Source organism: Hydra viridissima, unplaced genomic scaffold (assembly GCF_058129835.1).
Source record: "Hydra viridissima isolate aposymbiotic clone 2 unplaced genomic scaffold, HvirCarnegie_v1 scaffold_11, whole genome shotgun sequence".
Lineage (NCBI taxonomy): Eukaryota > Metazoa > Cnidaria > Hydrozoa > Anthoathecata > Hydridae > Hydra > Hydra viridissima.
In genome coordinates this window covers 4,961,552-4,986,214 of record NW_028324310.1, presented here as the reverse complement: position 1 = coordinate 4,986,214, position 24,663 = coordinate 4,961,552, and the positions used below count along the sequence as shown (strand labels likewise).

Genomic DNA, 24,663 nt, shown 5'->3' with positions numbered 1-24,663 from the left:
TCTTTTTTCTGAAACACTGAATAAACAAAGTTAAACTGACGATTCAATTTAATCAAGATGCAAAGTTCACTTTTGTCTCTGCTCCTTATCCATCTAACTAATGCTTTTGTATTTGTATTAGCATCTATAGAATTTATACAAACAGTTAAAATAGAATTACACTTAAATAAATAGGATACTATATTTGAAGGTTTTTAAAAGCTGCTATTTTCCTATTATGTGTATTGACCTTGGTTTTTCAGATAGAGATTGAAAAAAAAAATAAAGATTTTTTCTTCTCATAAATATTATTGATTATATAATTAGTTCTGTATTTAATACTGGCATTCTTGCATTGCATATATTCTTTTAAACAGTGGTAGTTTTGGAGAGATTCCTAACATAAGTTCTCATAACTCAATTGTCCTTCATTTTATGTATTTTTTTAAAACTGTTAACAAAAAAGAATATAATGTATGCAGAGGAATTTTTTTTAGAGGTTTTAGAAGGTGCCTGTAATTTTCTATTCTTTCCAATTGATTTTGTCATGACAGTATTGATAAATAGGCTCTTAGAGTAATGCACTAAATGTTGATAGTTATTAGAGAAGATAGCTTCCTGAAGCAATTGTGTTTTCATTGAGTAAGAGGTACAAAGAAGGTTTGAATGTGTTTTTCCACACTGAGGAGCTTAGTGTTGTTCACTGAATTGACATGGAAGGCTTAATGGATTTTTTTCAGGCTTTTTTTTAATTTTTCTAACTGTTTAAGCCCTTTTAATAACCAGTATATTTAAGACATAAAAGGATGTATAAGTTAATTTTAGAAAACTAAACTTCTACATTTTTATCAACTCTTAAATTTGAATTATTGCCTTTTTTACTAAAAGGTTTTATTGTAAATATATTGAGGTGTTAACTCTATTGCTGTAATTAGTATAAATTTAAATTAATTTAAAATACTTAATTAGTTCACGGTTTTAAGATCCCAAAAAAACAGATATATATCTGTTTATCAAAGCTCTAGATATATTATGCTAGATATATAAAGCTCTAGATATATTATGCTAGATATATAAAGCTCTAGATATATTAAGCTCTAGATATATTATAGTTTTAGCTTACTACTCAAAGCGTCAAAATGTGCAGTGTTTTACATTTATTATGAAATCTGTGAAGTTGTATTATTATTTTATTATTATTTTTTTCAGATTATTCTTGTGCTTTTTACCGAGATATCCTCATACATGGGCGTCTTTATCTATCGCAGACATGGCTGTGTTTTTATGCCAATATAATTGGATGGGAAACATTGGTAACAGATATTTAAATTCACATTTTAGGGTTGTTAAGATGTCACTAGATGGTCAATTTCTTTTTTTAATATGGTAGTATAATACCGTAATTATAACTATTCTATTGAACTGCCAGTTTGAGAACTTTGTTTAGAGCTTTCATCTCTTTGCATGCAAAATGTATTTGTGCTGAAAAAAAATTCATATGAGATAAACCAAAATGTTTTTTTTTTGTTGTTTTTAAATGTTTTTAAATGTCAATTAAAAATTTTCATTTTCATGAGAATTATTCATAAGGTCAAAAAGCAGAAAAATGTATTAAAAGATCTTACAAAGACTTCAATTTGATTTTATAAGGTTTCTCATTATTGAATATGTTGTTAAGATTTATTGAATATGTTGTTGAAATTTATTGAATATGTTGTTGAGATTTAGTAATTTTTTATTATGTATAGGTGACTGTGCAATGGTGTGATGTTACAGCTATAACAAAAGAGAAAACTGCCAAACTCATTCCTAATGCAATACAGATTTACACGAGCACTGATAAAGTAAGCTTTATAATTCTGAAATGTTGGTTATACACACAATTTTTTTCGCTTATGTATATGCTTAAAAAAAATTTTTGCTTATGTATATGCTTAATAAAAATGATCTTTAAATGATTCTCATTTTCCAGTTTGATGTTTTAAAATCAAATGTAGCTCATACTGTTGATAAATACTGTTGATAAACTTACATAAGTGTTCACTTACATAAGTGTTCACTCTCATAAGTGTTCACTTACATAAGTGTTCACTCACATAAATGTTTTTTTAATACTAATTTACGGATATTAGTATTTCATTTTCCTGGTGAAAATTCATTCCTTTGCATAAATGTTTTGTGATCAACACGCTTGTAGTGTTGTAGTTTTAATACCCTCATACATTTAGGATTATGATTGACATAATGACTCAACTAAAAGTCTATAAAGAAATCAGAAAAAATAGTTGCTGGCTAACACTTAGTTTCTCAAATACCTTAATCATTTATTGCAAACAACTTAAAAACTGGAAGTTTCAAAACCTAACACCAAAAGTAACACTTTTAAGTGTTTTAGAAAACAGCCAAAGGCAATCGTAAAGGTTATAATCATCCATGCATTAAAGGACACTTACTCTCCATGTATTATAGCTATATAATTCCCATAGATACTCTCATATTGTCACTATGGGCAAAAAATCCCTAAAAGACCCCAAGTAGACATATACAATAAGAGGTTATAAATTTCCAAAGACAAATTTTTTTTTTTAAACGCAAATAAAATTAGGTTTAAGAAAAAGATATCACTGGTTATAAAGCTTTTTATTTTTCAGAACAACTCAGAGAATTTCATGTTCATTAAATTATTCCATTTAGTTTTTGGGTAATTCCGCATCAAATCTACCAAAGTTTAGAAAATTTTGAACAATGGGTCCTCAAATTTTTTAAAAACTTCTTTGGCTGTTGCATCTTAAAAAGAAAAGTTAACAGAATTTCAGCTAAAAATGTTGAGCTGTAGACAAGATACTGCAACTTTAATATTGACCTGGTTTCTCAAAATGACCCGGTTTTCTTGACATTCTGAAAAAACATTTTTCTTAAAAAAATAAGAAATAAAAATATGAAAATAAACATATATGATGTTTTTTTGATACTGAATTCAATAAATGTACTTAAAATGCTCAAATATAAAAGGAACATGCTTAAAGTTTAATAAAACAACTAGTTTCTATAAACCAACTTTGGGGCCCAATTTCCCAAATTTTGCTGTTAATATTTTTAGCTGCTTATAATCTTACTAGGCACAAAAAATCTAACTGGAAAAACAACTGAAATATATGGAATTTTAGTTTCAAAGATCTATTACTTTTTCAAGAAATTATTTTAAAAAACTTGCAAATAGAATTCTGTAAAATATTATATTTAGTTTATAGACTCCTTAAAAAAAAACAAAAAAACAATTTTGTTATATTTAAGGAACATCCTGTTTTGTTTTTATATAAAAACTGAATAAGTGTGATATTGATGTGCATTTGTTTTTAAAATTTTGACAACTATATTTTGTAAAAGTTTATAATAACTAGTTTATAAAAAGTTCAGTTAAAAAACAACATTTATTGGTAAATTTTATTTAAATTTTAACAAATTAACAATTTCATTTATATATATATTTCATATATATATGTAGATTGTATATATATATAAATATATCTATAAAGAAAATTAACAATATCTATCAGTGTAAAAAAATATACAACAGAGGGATTCTGACAGGTTTAATATATTTCTATTTCAAAAAATTTTCCAATCTGTCTAAATTACATATATTCACTGATGGCTGCGCAGGACAGTACAAAATTTGTAAAAGCTTTTACAATCTATGCCAACTAGAAAGTGAATTTGACCTTAAAGTTGAATGGAACTTTTTTGCCACGTCCCATGGAAAGTCACCATGCAATGGGATGGCAGTACTGTGAAAAGGTTAACAGCACAAAAAAGTTTAAAACGACCATACAGAAACTAAATTCTCACATCAAAAGCTATGTATGAATTTTGTAATGGGAAAATGAAGGTTGTTAACTTCATTTTCATAAAGGGATTGGACTTACAATTGCAACATGAAGAGCAAAAAGAAAGGTACACTGGTGTAACAACTCTACCTGGTACTTGTAGCTTTCATCAATTTAGACATCTTGGAGATAACAGGGTTGGGGCAAAAAGGTGTAGTACGGACACTAATTATACAATTATCCACAATCTTAAAAAGAAACAAGATATATTTCAACTTGATACTGTCACTTTAGGTTGTTATGTAGCTGTAGTCTGTGATGGTAAGTGGTGGATTGGCATTGTAACTAAAAACCAACCTTTAAGAAGTTGATGCTAAAGTTAAGTTTCTTCACCCAAATGGTCCATCAATCTGTTTTAACTGGCCTGAAAGAGACGACTATTTTATTCCCAACACCAACATATTGAAAAAACTACCTGTTCCACAAGCTTGCTCTAGCTCCGGTAGAAACTATGTGTTTGAAAATGCTGAAATAGAGAAAGTACAAGTAAAATGGGAACAATATTGTAAACTATTACAAACACAGTCAAAATAACTTACATCTTCAATACCTTTAAAAATCTTGTATATTTAAGTAACTTTTTAAATTACAATTAACTTATTTTTACTTTATTTACAGATTTTTTTTGGGAATTTTTTAAAAAAGTGACACATCTTTGAAATTAAAGTTCCATATGTTTCAGTTGTTTTTCCAGTTAGATTTTTTGTGCCTAGTAAGATTATAAGCAGCTGAAAATATTAACAGCAAAAAAAAAAAATTTGGCGGGGGTGTTTTGAGAAATTGGGCCCCAAAGTTGGTTTATAGAAACTAGTTGTTTTATTAACTTTTAAGCATGTTCCTTTTATATTTGAGCATTTTAAGTACTTTTATTGAATTCAGCATCAAAAAAACATCATGTATGTTTATTTTCATACTTTTGCCATTTTTATTTCTTATTTTTTAAGAAAAATGTTTTTTCAGAATGTTATGAAAACCGGGTCATTTTTGGAAACCAGGTCAATATTAAAATTGCAGTATCTTGTCAACCGCTCAACATTTTTAGCTGAAAATTTGCATGCAATATTTTTTTATAATAAGGAATAATGTGTCAATATAACACAAAAGGAAGACACATGGTTCAATGGACTAGGTGATTTAATGTGAAATTACCCTTTTACCATATTACAGAATGTAATTTGAACTTACAAAAAAAAAAACGTTCAACAGACTGAAGTTTTAATTTTTGTGACTTGACATTCATATTATTTTGTTAATTTTTAACTTTTTTGTAAATTTTATTTTGTAATTTTTATTATTAGCATTATTAAAGTTACTAAATATAAAATTGTATTAAATAATAAAGTTTAATTACATATTTAGCATACTGCTAAGTACTGTATTAAATAAAGCTAGTCAGACTATTATTTTAAATCTAATCAGACTATTATTTTAAACTACCGATATTTTACTTTTTTTGCCAATCTATTTTAATAGTCATTGAATTTCGTTCTTTTAATGATTTCAATAGTCATTGAATTTCTTTCTTTTAATGGTTCTAAACTATTTCCTTTAACTTTCTCTTGGTTAATTTTCTTATACCTGAAAACATTGTGATATTTTTCAAAAGCATCCAAAGTATGCTCTGGCTGATTTTTGTCCATTTGTTAGGGTTATTGTAATGGAAACATTTTTGCTCAATTCTCCACTCTATAGTTGGCAATTTCGGCTCAGGATACCTTTAAAAGAAGCATTATTTAGTTGCAGAGGAATCGTTAGATTGCTTTGTTACCTTTATTTTACTGATGTTTTTGGATGGTCATTTATTTGATGTTGAAGCTGCTAAAATAGAAACCAGTAAAATTAAAATTAAGATCGTTCATATTTTTAATTTGATTTTATTCTTTCAGCTGTGAACACAAGTTCTCTAACTTTTCGTCATCATTGTCAGAATCATCACTTGCAGGTTTTCAGAGCATCTTGCTCCTTAGAGTTTACTCTTACTTATTTAGGTATGTTTTTCTTGCCGTTTTTGTAAGTATCTTGACTTATTGCTGTTTTGACTTTTTACATTGGTATCTTTATTTTCAAAAACATTTTTCTCCTGAATGCATTTTACTTGCTAAAGTCACAGCAATTACTCCCACACCAAACGGACCTAATCTGCCACTAACTCTTCTAAGCTATTCCAAATTTTCCCGATACTGTAAACATAGGGTCAGCTTTTAAGAAGATAATAGACTTATTTTTCTAGTCATTTCAGTTGTGTCATTTTTTAAATCATTTTAGTTAAAAATTTTCAAGATATGCTTTTATTTCTTGAAATTTTCTTAAACTAACAAAAATTGTTGTATTTACTTTTCTTTCTGTCAATCTTAATAGTAAAAAAGTTTTATTTCATAGAAATCGAATTCTTTTTGCTTTTTAAGGTTAGCTATTTAATCGTGATACCATTACACGGGGGGGAATTTCTCTTTTAAAATTGTTTTCACTCTAGAGTTAAAAAATTTGTGAATTTCAGTATTTCTTCACCACTTTCGTTTCGCGAGAAAAGGCTTACACGGCTCTTTTTCGGATTTGGCAAAACGCTTTGTTGGGACAGGTAATTTTTATTTGCTGACAAGATTTTAGTTTTATGTTAAATATGGATGCTATTGCTTTTATGTTGTTATTGGCATTCTATTAACGGTATAATTAATTGTAAGTTATATGATAAGCAAAATTACCACAAGTTACAGCTAAACTATTTTAACTAAAGCCTTTAGGAGCTTCAGAACTAAAAGCTTTATGTCGTAAGTATCAACAGAAGCAAATGAGTGTATCTACCGATATGTTGGATAGAGAATCCGTTTTTAATGATAATGGACCCGAGGTTTTTGCAGATAGTTCTACATCAAATCTCATTAATGAGTCACTCGATGTATGTAAAATTTATTTTTCTTCCGAATTGAATGAATTTATGTACGCACACAAGTATTATTTTTAAACATTTTTTACATAACATTAATTACTAGATAATTTTATATGATTACACTTTTTTTTTGGAATGCTTTGATAAGTGTTCTTGTTCTTTTTTTTTTTTTTTTTTTTTTGCCCTTAAATTCAAGAATGTTAACGTTCACGAAAACTTAAGAAATTAAGAATTTTAGACGTTTAACTGAAATTTCAACCACTGCTACCATTTTTAATTTGTATTTTTAATTCGCTGTAAAATTGCGTATCAAACTTGTATAGAGAAGACAATCTAACTTATTAAAAAAGAAATTTAAAATCAAATTAAAATTCAACTTAAAGTGCAATTCTAAATCTTAGTTAAAAAACTAAAATAAACTGTTTACTTGTATTCGTTTTGTTTCGAGGCATAAATAAGATGACAATTAACTCACTTGACGAGATCAACGTGCATAATTTTAATGGTGCGATATAAAAGTACTTGTCGTGTTCACACCGATATGAAAACCTCTTAGAAAAGAAATGTTTTTTAAAGGAAATTCACAAAAGTCTTAAGATTGTAAAAATTTGGTTTACTTTTTAAGACGAATCTTCTGAAAAGAATCTTGTGTTACTGTGAGAAAAGAATCTTGTGTTGTGAAAAGAATCTTGTATTACTTGAGGAAAATTTACACTTTGCAGAGCTGATTCGGTGTTGGCCTACCCCAGTCTTAGTTTCTTCAAATTTTACAATCAATCCTAATTTTTTCAAATTTTTTGCTAAATCTATTCGTAGATAACAAACAATCCGAATTATATTCAGATTGCTTTCTGTCTGCTCGCCTTCTCACCCCACTTCATCACTCTTCCTGTTTTTGCATTGTTACAAACAAAGATGCCAATTAAAGGTCAGCAATATTCTCAAACTTATTCCCCTTGTTTTTATCAAACACATTTTTTCAGTTTCTATGTTTGTTTCTATGAGAATTTACTTTGTGTTTTCTGAAAATATTTTCAGTGCTAAAACAGTAAAACCTTTTCAAAAAAAAAAAAACCTTTTACAAAAAGGAGCGGGCTTCTTTTTAGTTATACATGTTACAGGAATCGTACAGGAACCAAATTTAAATGAATTTAAAGATAGGGCTTCTGGTCGGCGATGTTTTTGATCTTTGATATCTAGCAGTCAAATTCGTTTTTTTTTCTTTTGTTTCATGTTTCGATTCAACATCAATCCATTGGCACCCATGGTAGATGAAAATTGAACCTAGAATTTCTTTACAAGTTCTCCCTTGTTTACAAAGGTTTCTAACAAATATTTTTCCTTAATGCAATTCTTTTCACTGCCCATGTTAAGAATAAGTTTTTAGTTTTTCTGAAAAAAGTATTTGTTTAAAAAAATCTGAAAATTAACTTATCGAAAAATGTCAAAACGCATATCATGATTTGTTGTTATAATGTTGTGGTGCTACTATTTTCTTGAGCGGTTTATACAAGTCTGTGAATAATATTTTACCAGTTTCTTCGAAAGTTCTAATAAAAAAACTGAAAAGTGTGTATTTTCTCACAACTATTTTTTAAAATACAATTGTATATAACAATAAGTTAGGGTAGGTCTGTTAAGGTTTCGTAAAAAAAATTTTAACAATAGCTTATAGGGATGGCAATCCCGGGATCCCGAAATCCCATGATCCCGTACAAATTGTTGATCCCGTAATCCCGGGATTTTTCACAAAAATTTCCCAGGATTTCGGGAATATAGTAAAAAAGAAGTAAAGATGAATATTGATTAAGCTATTAACTCTTTTGTACATCATAAAGTGTCTAGTAAATATTTTCTTTGGTAAAACATTTTTTCATAGCTGTTTATTCTCTTGGCAATATTTTAATTTAATTTCGAATTTTCAGCTTCATTTTAACTCCAAATCGTCGCATAAAAATTAGAGGGTTCTATCTGCTTCTTTTTATATTATAAGAGTTTGTTAATAAAAGTTTTAATTAACAATTGATAATAAAAACAAATTTAAAAATTATGTTAGTAACATTATCAGTCTAATTATGAAACATAAATAACAAAAAAGACGTATAGTTTTAATTATAAAAAATGACAGGAGTAAAACATTTTAACAAAGAAAAATTGAAAGTTAAATTCTTACAACAAAAAAAATTAGAACCCTGTAATTCTTATACAACGAAATGCGTGATTCTCAAAAGTTCTTCCACTCGGTTTAAATAAATGGAGTTTTCAAAATACACAAGGTTTATTAAATAAACTTTTTTTACATTTATTCAAAGTGCTAATCGTTTTCACAGTAAAAAATTCAGAATTATAGATCTGATAAAAGAAACGTAAGCTGAAATTATTTAAGAACTTTAAAAAAAATTAGAACTTAAGCAAATATCATGACGAGCTTAGGCTGAATTCAACACCACAAATCTTATATGGAAACATTTCTTAAGAGATGAAACAGCCGCGTGCAAAGTTATTACGAAAAAAATATTGAAATTGCTGGTGGTTCAACAAAAGGTCTACATTCCCATTTACTGTCTAAACATAAACTTAAAGAAATATTGCAACCATAAGCACCAAGTTTATCAACGAGAACTTCAAATTTGAAAGATTTAGAAGAAGAATCTGAAAATAAAAAAAACCGAAATCACGAACTATTTTTCAACAACATTGAAAAAAGAGGAAAATCTATCTACGCGTTGGCGCGTATGGCAGAAAAAGATGGTATATCATTTAGTACAATTTATAATTGGTAGTTACTTCATAAATATAAATGGTTACTTCATCGAAAATCCCAGATGTTTTCGTACCAAATACAAGTGCCCTAAATAAAAAAATTATAATAAACCTAACAAAGCGTCTAAACTTGACAGATGTAATTACATCACCAGACGTGTATAGTGATAGTCATGTTCAATTGAACGAGACTATCATGCTAGGAGTGTGATAATAAGATCAAAACTATTAGTGAAGAATTAAATGAAGTTATGGAAAAAGGATTGGCATCAACACAAACACTACCTATAAGGGTAGAAAGTGTAACTTCTAAAATTCAAAAAGAAAATGTTGTTATTTGAAAGTGGTGCCACAAGAGGTAATCACCTTCAAAAAGCATACGGCCAACAAGTGTGGAGTCCAAACGAGCATTTTCAGCGGCTGGGTTTTTATACTCAAAAAATAGAAGGCAATTAAACGACCAAATGATTGACGCTCTCAGTTTTTTAAGGTGGTACTTTCAAAAAGAAATATAATTCATGTATACTTATGTATATTCATATTATTTTTAACTATTATTTTTATTTATATTGTGTTATCTTTTTAATATATCCCAGCAAGCACACAACGTTGAAACAACGTTGAAATAACGTTGATCAACGTCGATCAACGTTATTTCAACGTTGTTTCAACGTTGTATGCTTGCCGGGGTTGTTTTGTAATTTAAATTACTTCGGTTCATTAGTAAATGAACAATTTTAGTTAACTAAAAAATAAAAAATGATTTATAATATAATTATATTATCAATAAATTTTAATGATTTTCAGTGTTTGATGATTACTTTAAAAAATTTGCTCTTCACATGATTCACCGCCAACGATTGTTCCTGTTTTCTATTGAATCCCGGGATTTTCCGAGAATAAATTTCTCAATCCCGAAATTCCAGGAATGAAAATGTCCGGAATTTAGCCATCCCTAACAGCGTGAAAAACTTCTACGTCTTATGGCTTAATTCAGACAAAAAAAAATTCGTCAACTCTTTGGAATTTTCAATAAAACATTTTTCTATTAATAAAATATTAATAGTAAAAATAAAATATTCTGTTAGCGGCAAAATATTAAAAGATAATAAGATATTCTATTAGCGGTAAATATTAAAAGATTTTTTCGTTAACTTATTATTCTAAGATGTCGTCTATTTTCTACTAACGGGAATTCTTCCCTAAAAAAAATTGTTTGCATGAAACATGCGCGCGTTATTTGTAGCTATTTTTAGTTTCAAATAGATTAAAATTAGATGCAAACTATTTTTAGTTTCAGCTATTTTTAGCTTCAAATAGATTAAAATTAGATGCAAACTACACATTAATCAATACCAGTAAACATTCCTAACTTTATCCGCTCTGGGGATTTTATATACAGGAACGGTCAAAAAGTATAAACTTTTAATCAATTTTTAGTTTGAAATTATGTAGGTAGTTGTTAGTACTATTTGCCGATTTTCTTTGTTTATTTTTTGTGGTATTTTGCAACTTTAACACTGAATGGAATTTACACGATTCTGGTTTCAATAAAATCACGGTAAATTCCCGACACCGTAAAAAAAATGAATCATTACAGCTAAATGTAATATTATTATAAAATAGTATTTAGATAAGATTTTAAATATAGTCTTTTAGTATGCTAAATTTAACAGTTGAGTTTTTTGTACCTGTTAGTTGATGCTAGTTGATTATCATCGTCACCATCTCATCAGCGGTGTAGAGTGAGTTTTAATCGCCATCAATGCATTTGATGATTAGCTTTTAACACAAAAAAAAAAAAACAAAAAAAAAAACAAACACCTTTTTGAAACAGATTTATGAAAATTTCATATTCTTATGTTTATATTTTTATTGAGTTTTAGCGCTTTGAAAGGCTTCCGTTATTCACGCAGTAGGCATAATAGAAGCTTTAAGGCTCTGCAGATAGTAAGATAGGCCCTATAAATTTACATATAAAAATGTTTGCATTTATTGAGTGTTTTGAAAAACAAGTCATGTCATTTGTTTGTTATGATTTTAAAAAACTTTAAGAAGTTGTTAGAAAAATCCGGTCAGATAAATTCATTCTTACGATCGGAAACTTTCCCAAAAGTAACTGAGCGCGACGGAAACTTCTCTTTGAATGAGTTTTAAATGAAATAAAAACGAAGCGTTAAAACGTTCACAAACGAGTTCCAAAATTTTGAAACCTAATCTCGTTCAGTATAAAACAGCATAAATAACTTAAATATTTCGAATATATAAAAAAATTATTCTTATAATATCAAAATTTAAAAAAAATGACCCATGTTTTCAGATTCAACATCAAACTTTTTAAGTTTTGTTAAAAAAAAAAGACGGTTGTTGTATTACAAGTTAATTTAAAATCCGGCTCAAACAATCCTGGCTAACTTCTTGCTTCCATGTTTAAGTTAAAAAAAAAAATCTTTCCTCGATTTAAAACAGTTTAAAGTGTGACAATGTATCATTTTTTATTTTTGGGATTTTTTCAATTGATCAACATCTTAAGAGTTTTAAGACTTGTTTTAAACTTATAAACTTAATATATATTGTATAATACACAATTGTATCTGAAATATTAGATATGATGACACAAATTACAGATGATAATGAAGTAAATAATTGTAATATTTTTTACTGATATAAAAAAACGATTTTTGCGTAGAATACAATACTGTGGTTACATATAATACTTTATTTAATAATAAACATTGTAAAGGCTAAAAACATTTATAAATTGTTTTTTAAGTGTGTATATTTAACATATTAGATTTATACAACTTATACGTACTTACATTATTAAATGTACAAATATTTTATGATTTGTTGCTGTTGTTTTTTAAAGTGATGTAAGCATTTTTATTTATAATTTTTTTGGAGTTTCTTTTAAAGTGTTAAATTTTTCTTTAGGATGGTTCCAAACAGCAAGAAAAGAGTTCTAAACTTCCTGATAGTATCACCAAAGATGATTATGTTGAAATGTCAAATTCAGAGTTTCATCCAGTGATAAACAATTTATCTTTACCGTCTTTTGGTAATTCTGTATTAAACAATAACAGTGGAAAAATATCAGAAGACAAGGAGCAAAATGTTCCTCATAATGGTGCTGGTTCTACTTGGAACAAGGCACATGATTTTCTAAATTTCCACAAAAAGAAAAAAAGAAAATTACTACGCAATAAACCACCATCTTATCATAAAAAGCTCCCTAGTCCAGATCAAGTAGATGATTCAACAACAGATTTTGGAGATGAATCAGATGAAGATGCAAAGATAGATGATATAAGTAAAAGAAAGCAGTTTTTGGTTTAAATATTTTAGTTTAATTATTTGGAACTTTATGTTTTAAGTAAAAGAAAGTTTTTAAATAAATATTTACTAAAAAACTATATGAGGAGTCAAAATGACATAGGTTACTACTACAAACAACTATTTATTACCAAATTTTACAAATATACTACCAATAACTTATTGATGAGTTTTCAGACCCTTCCCTCCCCTTCCCTTCCCTTCAATGGATTTAGATCAATATTTTCCAACCTTTTTTATTGCATGCCTTAACTAAACCTATCTTAAACTCATGTGCCTCATATGCAACATGTGCATAATTTTTGATATTCCATAATTTAATTATTCACTGAAGAAACTAAGTTTCCATACGATTAGCTTAAAGTTTTACCCCTTCCCCCCTCTGTGGGCCCTAAAACACACTTTGGGAAACTGGTTTATTGAATTGTGTTACTGAAATTTGTTAACGAATTGAATTGTTAACGAATAATCATTTTGTATTATTGAATTTTGTTCCTTTTTAGGCATACCATGTCCTTGTCATAGTTCTCATGTGGGTAAAGAGTTTGCCAATGAGGTATTTAGTTTTTCTATAAAATTTTTCAAATTTGATAAAACTTCTTTTCTCTTTCATTATCAAAACCTTTTCACTTAGATTTTTTTTTTTTTTTTTTTTATAGTTTTTGTTAATGAATCGGAATTTTTGAATCATTTTTCAGGAGTTTGATTTTGATGTTGATGCTCTCTTTGATCATTTATTTTCTCAAGACTCTGACACTATGAAAGATGTTTTTGAACAAAGAAATTTTCAAGGTTTTCTTTCTTGCAAGTTGCAAATCTTTGCTTCCTTGTTAACTCAATATTATCTGCTTTTTTGTATATTGATTATTACAATGTGCTTTTTCCTTTTAATGTTGTTTTTAATAGTTCAGTTTGTTCAGTCAAAAAATGTCTAGTTTGAATGAGCTATTGATTTGTGCTTGGATTGAATAATTCATAGAAATTAGACATTTGACATAAAAGCTTCTTACAAAGCATGCAATAATTTATAATAAACGTTGTTAAGAATAAAAACAAAAACAAGTTTTTGTTATTTTGTTTTAATTTATAATTTTAGACTGGAAATATACCCCATTAATTGAAGAGAACGGCTGTAAAAAGCAAACTTTAACTTATACAGTGCCATTAAATTACAGCATTGGACCAAAACAATCTTTAACAGAGTCCAAACAGGTAGCACTTTTGTTTTTAACTTTTTATAAAATTTTTGTAGAAATATGAAATGATGCAACACAATATCTCTTTATTTAGACTTTTTCTAAAGAAAATAAAAGTGGATCTTTTTATGTGGTTGACGTCCTGGTTAGTTAATAACAGAAAGTATTTATGGAAATTTTTAAAGTTAATTATATTTAATAAAAATCATTACAATAGTTTTTGGAACCATATAAAGTATGTGTACGCTTAGTTTTTTAAGTTGAATCAAATTTTTGAATCTAAGAAAAAAATCTATTTGATCTTAAAAGTATAGTAAATATATAAAATATGGTTATTTTCTCTAGAGCACTAGCTTTGGAATACCTTATGCAGACAGCTTCAATATCGCAACAAGATATTGCTTAACTAGAGCAGCAGGAAATCGATCTCGTCTTCAGTAAAACAATTAACTTTTTATTACTAAAAAGTATCAACTATCAAAAAAAAAATAGATAAATGTTTTCATAAAGAAATCACCATAATATTTAAAGAGTTATTTCTAGTGTAAAGTTTATTTCTAGTGATTTGTAACATACAAGTATAATGATTTTTAATGTACAAATGATATGTATTTAATTATTTTTTTTTTTACTAGAGTTAATGGTGAAATTTTATACACAAAAAAAGTGTTTGGATTGGTTAAAAGTGAGTGAAGTTGAATGTGCAGTTGTCAATCTCTTAAGTTGTAGAAAATTGATAAATAAACCTTCTCTGCAATATCTTTGAATAAAAGTTTTATAATAGTGAAAATGTCTTTTTTTTAATGGAGTTTCTGACAAGCTTTTCATCTTTTGATGTTATTTTTCTTTAGATATGATTACTCGTGGAACTGAAGATGCATTGAAAGAGTATTTTACGTTTCTTTGTAAGTTTTATTTGTGCACTCACATCACTGAGCACTCTATTGAGTTATTTTTTTTTAGGATTCTATTAACAGCTTTGTAAATTTTTTTTTTTATAAATTTAAAAGTTGTAAATTTGTAATGTCTATTTTCAAAGTGCAATCCTTACGAAGTGAATCCAGAATTTCTCCCCGGAAAGAATCAGCTCGTAGTTTAAGGAAGTTGTCAAAAACAAAGTCAGGAAAAGATTCCTCTAAGTTGGTTCTGTCAACAGAAAAGACTAGCAAACATGTTAACATTGCATTGCAAAAACAGAGTGAGTTACTGCAAGCACTTTCTTTACTATTTTTCTAATGCTGGTGCTAATAATGGTACTATCACTACAGCAACAGTTACTACAACATGCTTTTTTACTACTGCCATCACCTATTTTTATCATGTTTATTAAAAAACTTGAAACAGCTATTTATGCTTTTCACTCTTTTGGTAGATTCCAAGATAAATTCTCCTGATGTTATCCCGAAAACCTCTTTAGCACCTAGTGTGTAAGTAGTTTGTTATTTATTGCTGGCATATACTTGTTTTTTTACTTACTATTTATTATTTATTCTTATTTAGCAGTTTGATCAAATTTTGAATGTATTTTTTGTTTAAGAAATCATCCTTGGCTTGTTATCATTGTATACTCCATTATGTAAGAGTTTTAAAAAATTGTTTTTGCTGTTGTTTGAGTGGAGTTACCTTCAATATAAGTAATCTTTTTAATGTGATGCAAAAATCCTATTTTTGGCAGGTATTAAGTTGTTAACATTTTCCTTGTTGATAGCAAAGCATTTTTTATTCTCACCCTAATTTTTTTTCAGTGTTCTTCTTATCCTCGGAGTAAATATCTACTTACTGGTGCGTTTGCGTAACTTAGAAAATATCATTCTCATTGACAGACCATCTTTTTCTGAGGGGTCAGTTATTTCTATATTTAAACTTAATGAGTTTTTAACTGAATTTTTAAAGAAACTAGTTGTTTCAGGAGAACATTCGATAGACTATGTGTGGGTGTGTACTTTTAATGCACAGAAAAATAGATTATTTGAACTACTTTATAGCTTTTAGATGAACTTTACCTTTTAGTAAAGCTCCAATTACACCAGAGGAATGGGAAAAACTGTTGCGTCATCAAAAGATTTTATACGCATCCCAATTAACTAAGTAACTTGCTGTTGTTTCTGACTTTTGTCTGTTATTACTTTTTATCTGTTATTACTTGCTACTTTTTATCTGTTATTACCTGCTACTTTTTATCTGTTATTACTTGCTACTTTTTATCTGTTATTACTTGCTACTTTTTATCTGTTATTATTGCGTACGTTTATTTTGTGCTCATTTTATTATTGATGATGAATTTTTTTTTCAGTATCCATGAATTTGTTGAGAAAACTTTAAATCTGGTACAACAAGTAAGATTATTTTTATCTGATGCTTTTTTATGTTTCAATTTGCTAGCTGAAATTTATACAATTGAATTTGGCCATCTTCAGGTTGAAGGTTCGATAAGCGCGATGCACAAAGAGCTGCATTTATACTCAAATGAATTGGAGACGACTTAAACGATCTGATTGATAAAGAACGCCATTATTTTCGTCATTAGAACTGTACTTAGACGGAACGAAAATGCTCTGCCTCTGCTAGTTTTGTGTTATATTTAAATTGCCACACGTGCAGGTTTGGTTATGCTACCGCATCAAATTGAACATTTTTTTTATACACTAGCTGGCTAATTCTATTACATTTGCTTTTAAAAACTCTAAAAAAATTGCCTAAGTCCTGACGATGCAAACTTCTTAGCAAAGTAGAATATAAGATTACGAAATTTTAACACAACTAAGTAGGTAATGCGCGATCAATATGACTAATAATATTGGATTGTTCAAATGCCGGCGTTTGCACATACCAGAGGACCTGAAAAAAATATTTTATTAAGCAAGAGATTTTATTTTTCCTGTTATTTAAAAATTTCTTTAAGATGTATAGTTATAAAATATCGCTAAATATTATGCTCTGTCCATTTAATATGAGGGGTTGTTTTTGTTTTTTTGTTTTTTTCTAGGAATTAGTTTTGTTTAAAGTTTTTAGTTGAAATAGGAACCTATTTTATCTGAAGACAGTAGCTTTGTAAAAATTTTTAACCTTTATGTACGTTAAACAAAATGATCGTTTGGTCTTTCGCACATCATTTTCTCCCAACATTTAACATCTTTTTTAAAAAATATATTTGTATAAAAAAATGAGAAATTTTAGAATTTTTTTATCGTTAACATTAAATAGTAAAAATCCGTTTGTGAGTAAAAGAAACTGGTTTTCGATCATTTTACTTTAACTTTATGTCTGATGTATTTATTTTTTAAAAAGTGTCTTGAACTTTTTTACGTTTTGCTTGCGTTGAAAACGATTTGTCTATAGTTGTAAAATATTATTAAAGAAATTTCTATTTAAAAAAATGTTCTTTTTAATTCCTAGTTATCATTTACGTATGAAAAGCTTTAAGTTGCTTTTCATGCATTTGATGCGCTGCAAAAAGCGTTCGTCCGATGAATTTTATTTTTTAACATGACGTAACAAGAAAAAGCATTTTTTAAATTTCGCTGGCACTTCGCACTGATTATTTTCCATGACCATTTTCATTAATTTTGTTTCTAGACAGATGTAGACGTTGCTTATTCGCTAACCTAAATCTTAATTAAGATATTATATTCGCTAACTGAAGTCTTTCTGCTCTTTTTTTGCTTCTGGGTTAAAACTTTAATTTCCCAGTTATTTATAGTTAAGCAACATGAATGAAAACAATTTCGGTCCTGAAACTTCGCTTCTGTGGTCAGGATGATCAATTTTAAAATTAAGCTTTTTCTTAATGTAATACAAGGTACTATTAATATAATACAAGTTACTATTAATATAACACAAGGTACTATCAATATAATACAAGGTACTATTAATTTTCAGGTAAGAATCTTAACAAAAGTTTCATAACAAAAATATCAGTTTTAAAAGAGGGAAAACATTACTAAATAACAACAGAAAACAATTTGAAAATAACAATAGAAAACATTGATCAAAAGAAGGGAGATGGCATCAAGAGGCTGCAATTAGACCATCCAATTTGAGTATTCGAATACTTGATATTCAAATATATTTGCGTGTTTTTTTTGGTTGAAGCTAAGTTAGCAGACTTTGGGATTTTCTTAAAAAATGATGTTATTGCATCTACTAACGATGCAGCAGCCGTAATGAAAAAATATGGCAATATATTAGGTGTTTTAAATTAACTTTGCCATAATCACGCGCTTCATTTAGCCGTGATGAATTGTTTTTATACACCAAAAAATTCTATTCGCAATGAAGTGTTTGACGATACCGAAGATTTTGTTGATGAAGATGTAGAAGAAGATTCCACAGAAGATCAGTGCTCTGATTACAATTTGGTGTTTATTGAGGAAGATGAATATGATATGACGTTAGATTTTGATCAAACTATTAACAGGTTAAGAGGTGTTATAAGAATGTTTAAAAAATCGGCTACAAAGCATTCTATTTTGCAAAATATATCAAAAAATTGGGAAAAAACTCAAGTTAAAATAAGACATAAAAACACGATGGAATTCTTTGAGTGTAATGATTCGACGATTTTTAATTCTATCAGAATGTGTTAACAAATCCTTAGTCGAATTGAATATTGATCCAATTCCAGAAAATGATAATTTTGCGCTACAAAACCTTGTTGATGTTCTGGCACCAGTTGAAACTGCTGTTACTGAATTAAGTAAAAATGATGCAAATCTCATAACTGCTGAAGGAGTTTACAAATTTTTGTTTGAAAAGTTGCAACCAATGCAAACTAATATAGCAAAAAAACTGATACATGCGATCAAAATAAGGATGGATGAAAGAAGGGATCCAGTTTTAATGACATTGATCATTTATCTGCAGAGTGGAAATATACCAAGTTCGCTCATTTGAAATATTCATCAAAAAATGCAGCAATATTATTCGCTGTTAAAGTTATGGAACAAATATATCCACAAATGTTTGAAGAAGAGCAAATTAATAATGATTCTACCTCATCTGATGCAGATGATTTAATAGAATTAACATCACCAGTTGCAGTCGGATTGCAAAAAGAACTCCAAAATGCAATAAGTTCTATTACAGAACCAAAAAACTGTCATGTTAGCAATCCCAGCGAAATTGATAAATATATTGAATTGAAGAAAGAGTTTCGTCAATTGGATTCTTTTAAAAAAGGTCAACAACGCTGGACGTTTTGTATAACGCTTTAATAACAATACGCCCTACCTCAACAGCTTCTGAAAGAGTATTCTCAACAGCAGGTGCAATTAAAACGAAAAGAAGAACAAGTCTAAATTTCGAAACATTCAATTCTCTTTTATTTTTAAAACATATGTTTTTAGAAAAAAAATAATACATATATAAAATAATAAAATCGTTCATAATAAAATATAAAACACTTTTATAATTAGATTATTATTATTTTTTATTTTTTTAATATGCCTTTTAACTTATTGATAAATTATTCGAGTATTCGATTACTCGAATATTTTCAGATTTTTCTATTTGATATTCGAATAGTTGAAAAGCTCGAATAGTTGGATGGTCTAGCTGCAATCAGTCAGTTCATCAAAACAAGAGCAAAGAAGTTCTTAATGATAACATTTTAAAAAATTGTGTGCAGCTTACAATGCGTATTTTAGCATACTAGTTGGAGACCAAGAAAAGACTTGGGCACCTTACTTTGCTAGTGATCGCCGCAAAATTATTTTATTTTAACAGTGTAATCTAAAGTAGGTGTTTCGCAATTAAAATAGATGAAACAAATATATATGTTCTTTTCCAGGATAGTACAGATGGAAAAAAGAGCCGTGAAGTTTACAGTTCCTAGAATTTAGAGAGAATCAAGTGATCGCACAACCAACTGCTATTTTTTGCATAGTGGATCCTTTCAAATGCAGAACTGAAAGAAATTAACTATCTATTTCTTATTCAGATATTCAATCTTCTTTTGTACTGGTACTGATGCAGATCTTCCAGTACCTACACCTCCAGCATGGAATAAGCCATCAGAAGAAGAAAGCAGCAGTTCAAAAGACACTGAAGGTAGTGGAAAAGACTATGATCTTGCTGAGGTGGTGTTTGGTAGAAATGCTCACTATCCAAACCAGGAAGAACTCAATGACCTTATCAAAGATCTTCGCTTAACAAAGTCAAAAGCTGAATTATTGATTTCAAGGCTGAAGGAATGGGATTTTTTGGATGAAAGTGTACAAGTAAAGAACGAAATGAAAATGTTTCAGCACTTGTTATTCTTCTTTACAAAGGATGATATATTGTACTATTGCAAAAATTTATCAGCTTTGTTGAAGTTATAGGAATTGCATTTAATCCAGGCGAATTGCGACTCTCCATTGACAGGTCTTCCATAAACCTTAAAATGGTGCTTTTTTCTTGTAATGTGCTGCTCTGTCTCTACAATCCAAAAGTACAGCATGGAAAGTCTCTAGTAACCTCCCAGCCGCAGTCATATATTTCAAAGTTCTGAGTAGAAGCTTGACACTGTTATAGTCCTTCTTTTTCACTGTTATAGTCCTTCTTTTTTAAATTGGTTTGAAATGCCTGTTATAGACCAAACTCATTTTAAGTAAACAAGTAAAATAAGTATAATAATAGTAGTTTATATGAAGTAAGTAAAATAAGTATTTTATATGAAATAAAAAGAGCAAGTGGTTTGCTGAAGTAATTTAAAGTTGATAGAAGTAATTGCTGATTACAATTACTTCATTACATCTTGCAAATTTATGTAGAATTTCAAAAGCGATTTTACACTTGATGGTGGAAACAAAAAAACTTCTAAAAACACCTCATAATCCCATCAAAATAACTTTTTATTAACAAAATTACAGAAATTTAATGCCTTTGATAAGATTTTAAGTGAAATGGCTGTTTAACTTAATTAAAGTAGTTATTAAATAGTAATTGAACTTTTATGCTTTGTAGATGTAGTCTTACACAGTAAAATAATAACAAATATTTTTTTAATTAACTTTTTAATTGATTTTTTTTTTTTGGTTTTCAGCATCAAATAACTTGAATTATTTAGCTTGAAGACTCGTATTCATTTTTTTTAAACAACATTCAAAGTTATAAACCAATTTAACAGCCAAAAAGAAATGTGTGTGGTGGATAAGGCCATTGTTTTATTCAAAACCTTAATTAGAAAAACGCTAGTCCCGTTTTTTTTTGCGAAAGAGTTGCGAGCACCAGGTACACTTGTGATAAACAATTATTGTAACTCTCCTCGAATCTTCTGTCATAAAAATGCATGTATATTTATCTTCTTGTTGAGATATTACTATGTTGTCATATTTTTTATGTAACTCTTTGTCTCGATAACTCAGAAAAAGAAGTTTATCTTTTCTAAAAATATATTAGTTGCTAATCCTTTTGAAATGAGAAAAAAATACAAAAACAGAATAGAAAACACCAAAAATATTTCTGGGCGGAACTCAGCACCAACCGATCAATTACAGCTAAGTTCTAAACAAGTAACCCATTCAAATAAAGAAATAACCTCATGCAATTTTGCCTGACACCAGAGTATACTCAACGCTTTTTACTAGAAACGTCATAAGATTGTGATCTGCAGTCAGCAACACCCGATTAAACTTTTGAGAACGTCAAATTTTTTGCGTTTTTCATCATATTTTTCTATAAGAATGAAAAGTAAAAATCTTTTATAATCAAATAAAAAATAAAAATGGTTAACTTTTTTTTGATTGGATTAAAATATTCTTACCAAAAATACCGATTTAAACGAAAGTCTTAATTGCATCTTTCATTAAAATCTATATTTTGTAATTGTAAAAAATTAATATTTTTTAATCCAATCAAAAAAAAATATATTTTTTTAAAATATATTGTAAACCAAGATGCAGCAAAGAAAACGAAATTCTTTTGATCTTAGCATGTTATCAGACCCATACAAAATCCATTGAGCTAAGTGATTATGCTAAGAAAGATGACTTTTTTTTTTCCTACCTCTTCTGCCATAAACCTAACCAAAGGTTCATTAAATCTCTTAAGGATTGCATTCAATGAATTCAAACCCTCGAAAGTTAGAAAATGTTATTATTTTCAATTAGTAGAACTATTTAATGAAGTTTACTTAAAATCAGCATCAAAATTACTTCAGCAAGTTCCTAAATACTGTTGGTTATAAATTGTTCAAAATGCAATAAAAGTGATTTTTGAAGAGTGGTAGAAATAGACGAATCATTACTTTTAAAACAAAATTTAAACCAATAGTTAGCGCGACTAAATAATATGATTTCTAGTTATCTAGAACAGTGGCCCATAAACTGCGGCTTGCGAGCCATTTAGGACTTTTTAGCCACTCCAGTACCGCTCTTCTAAGAGTTTATTTTTTCATTTTTAAGAACATGTGACATAATTACCGTATATCGAATTCAACTTTAACAAAGACGATTAAAGATAATTTTTAGTATTTTACTTTAGCATAAACGTTTTCGTTAACAGACATATTTTACAAAGAAGTCTAGAAATGAATTAGCTTTATAAAAATTTTCTCATTACCATTATAATGAAATCTTGTAGTACGCGTAACTCGTTATTTAAAGTCATTGTATTGCAAATGTAAATCGTTTATTCACCCTACCGCGTATTCTCATTTTTTGAAAACTATTTAATATCGACATATACTAAGTATTAAAAAATGTCTATAGTTGCAGGTAGTATTAAAGAGATGATATCAATCAAAATTAAATCAAGAGATGATGGAGTAACAGATCAATACCATAGAGTCTTTATGGCTAAAATGTGTATAATATTTGCGGCGCTCGTCGGTGTTAATTACTTCAACGACAAGGTTTCGTGTATTGTAGCGAATACTAACGGAATGAGCGATAGTTTTGTAGGAACCACATGCTGGATACATGGTAAATTCTTTCTTCTTTGCTGTAATTTTTTTCTTCAGATCTCTTCTATTATCTATTGAAATTTTTTTTAAGGGTTTTACGTCTTTGAGGAAATGGTTAGTCGGTTTGATGAGTGTGGTTACTATGGCATACCAAAAAATATGGAGTTTGATGGTATCAATAGCCTCGGTCAGTTATGTGCAGTCAATGATCGTGCTTTAGGAAAAATCAGTGGTTGTCACCCAATGAAGAAAAAGCACTATGTTCAATACCAATACATGCCATTCTTTATTGCCTCCTTAGCAATTTTGTTTTATCTTCCTTATGTGATATTTAAAAGTATAAACAGTGATTTGATAAGCTTAAAAGATACATTAAACGACAAGGAAAAGAAAGCCGATGATATTGTAGCCACCTATTTCAACACAAAAACTAATAGCGTTCGAAAAATGAGATTCCGTGTAGTAATGAGTATATGTGTGAAGTTTATGTACTTGGGAGCAAATATCGTTGCTTTCTTCCTTTGCGATCTTTTACTCAACGGAGATTTTCGAAACTATGGCTTTAACTACCTTCGCTGGGCGCGTTCATATAGTTTTGAAAGACACGCTGGCTATAATTTGAAATTGCAAAATGAGCCTAAGCCAGGATATGTTCTTTTACCTGCGATGGGGTTTTGTGAGATTCATGAAGCGTCACGCGATAATAGAAACACATACGTTAACAGTCATCGTTTTATTTGCGAAGTTTCTCCGCACCTGTTGTATCAATATGTGATGCTAGTGTTTTGGGTGCTACTCGTTTTTGGAATAGGCATTTCTATAGCCGGACTACTTATTACATTGTTCGGATATTTTATCAACTTTATCTGTTTTATGAACAAAGAAAGTTCTATAAGAACAAACTACCGCATCATTACATTTAGAGAGATAGATTATCTTGAGTACATCCGAAGAAAAAACTTACCTCTCTATAGCGAGGTGCTCTTCAAGCTCAAAGAAAAACGCAACAAAACGGTTAAATATTCAGAAGGAAAGTTTGAGCACTTTGCTTATATTAAAACAGACCCTTTTACAAACTAGGAAAGTTAGCATAATGTAGAACGTTTAATCGTATTGTCTTATTGCGAAATACTTCAACTTTCATGATTGATTTAGCTTTCAAAATTAAAGTCTTCACAATAAGTACCATCAACTTGGGACAAAAACTTTTACTTAATTTTAGCAAGATTGACCTGACACTGAAATTGGCAGATTTATAGGTGTTATTATCTAAACTCGTTAAAACTAAATTGTTAATTTTGTCCTAAGTTGCCCCTGATGTAACAAGTTACCCAGTTGACAGTAAAAATATTCTGGTGAAAAAAAAGCAAAAATTAACAAAACATAACATAATCATAATCAACGATAACAAAATAACAACACTTAGAAACATTAAAATGGTTATAGTTTTTAGTATCATAAAAAAATTTGAAGTTTTTGTGATCTTTTTTACATAAAAAAAATTAAAACTACTGTCTTCTGCATCCATCGCACGGTTTTTCATCGCATTGGCGATTAGTTTTTCGGTTTTTAAGGTGCTATAAGAAATAAAATACAATTTTCTATATCCGTTATTTGAAAAAAGTTGAATTTAAAATAATTTAATATTTAAACATACAAAATTGCAATATCTCACATTATCTTATGTTATTTTGTATTAACTCACATTATCTTATGTTATTTTGTATTAACTCA

The 24,663-nt window shown here is 28.5% G+C and overlaps 2 protein-coding genes, 1 long non-coding RNA gene and 1 pseudogene across 6 annotated transcripts in view; 3 read left to right on the top strand and 1 right to left on the bottom strand.

Annotated features, from left to right (window-relative positions):
* The window catches only part of LOC145191410 (protein Aster-B-like), a 28,581-nt gene extending 11,412 nt beyond the window's left edge, over positions 1-17,169 (top strand). The window contains exons 4-22 of one of the 3 annotated variants that reach the window (XM_090066069.1): positions 1,189-1,292; positions 1,728-1,823; positions 6,364-6,444; positions 6,601-6,762; positions 12,451-12,826; positions 13,353-13,405; positions 13,548-13,641; positions 13,946-14,061; positions 14,140-14,190; positions 14,391-14,482; positions 14,681-14,730; positions 14,897-14,950; positions 15,085-15,243; positions 15,418-15,472; positions 15,583-15,621; positions 15,791-15,886; positions 16,056-16,133; positions 16,339-16,381; positions 16,463-17,169. In XM_090066069.1, coding sequence (XP_089922195.1) covers positions 1,189-1,292; positions 1,728-1,823; positions 6,364-6,444; positions 6,601-6,762; positions 12,451-12,826; positions 13,353-13,405; positions 13,548-13,641; positions 13,946-14,061; positions 14,140-14,190; positions 14,391-14,482; positions 14,681-14,730; positions 14,897-14,950; positions 15,085-15,243; positions 15,418-15,472; positions 15,583-15,621; positions 15,791-15,886; positions 16,056-16,133; positions 16,339-16,381; positions 16,463-16,531 — 1,868 coding nt within the window. In that variant the 3' untranslated portion in view covers positions 16,532-17,169. Of the gene's footprint in view, positions 1-1,188; positions 1,293-1,727; positions 1,824-6,363; positions 6,445-6,600; positions 6,763-7,982; positions 8,075-12,012; positions 12,155-12,450; positions 12,827-13,352; positions 13,406-13,547; positions 13,642-13,945; positions 14,062-14,139; positions 14,191-14,390; positions 14,483-14,680; positions 14,731-14,896; positions 14,951-15,084; positions 15,244-15,417; positions 15,473-15,582; positions 15,622-15,790; positions 15,887-16,055; positions 16,134-16,338; positions 16,382-16,462 lie in introns of those variants that run through there. The other 2 variants (XM_090066071.1, XM_090066070.1) reach the window with 2 other exon arrangements.
* Positions 3,465-4,516, top strand: LOC149881831 (uncharacterized; annotated as a pseudogene).
* On the bottom strand, positions 9,241-11,345 carry LOC149881830 (uncharacterized). Of its 2 annotated transcripts, none has more exons than XR_016444837.1 (3): positions 11,208-11,345; positions 9,541-9,604; positions 9,241-9,405 (listed from the first exon to the last, which is right to left on the bottom strand). It is a non-coding gene; the product is annotated as an uncharacterized LOC149881830 (long non-coding RNA). The 2 variants fall into 2 exon arrangements; XR_016444838.1 differs by having other exon boundaries at positions 9,280-9,405; positions 9,562-9,604.
* A 5,463-nt stretch (positions 17,170-22,632) lies between the features above and the next one.
* On the top strand, positions 22,633-24,438 carry LOC145201258 (innexin inx3-like). The gene is made up of 2 exons (XM_080074674.2): positions 22,633-22,948; positions 23,021-24,438. Exons 1-2 carry the CDS (start codon positions 22,726-22,728, stop codon positions 24,007-24,009), a joined length of 1,212 nt encoding a protein of 403 aa, XP_079930800.2. The 5' UTR covers positions 22,633-22,725; the 3' UTR covers positions 24,010-24,438.
* The last annotated feature ends 225 nt before the right edge of the window (positions 24,439-24,663 follow it).

Bases quoted from the DNA above. Each gene is read 5' to 3' on its own strand.
- LOC145201258 (XM_080074674.2), top strand. From the start codon at position 22,726: ATGTCTATAGTTGCAGGTAGTATTAAAGAGATGATATCAATCAAAATT. The intron at 22,949-23,020 runs GTAAATTCTTTC...ATTTTTTTTAAG, and splicing joins AACCACATGCTGGATACATG to GGTTTTACGTCTTTGAGGAA.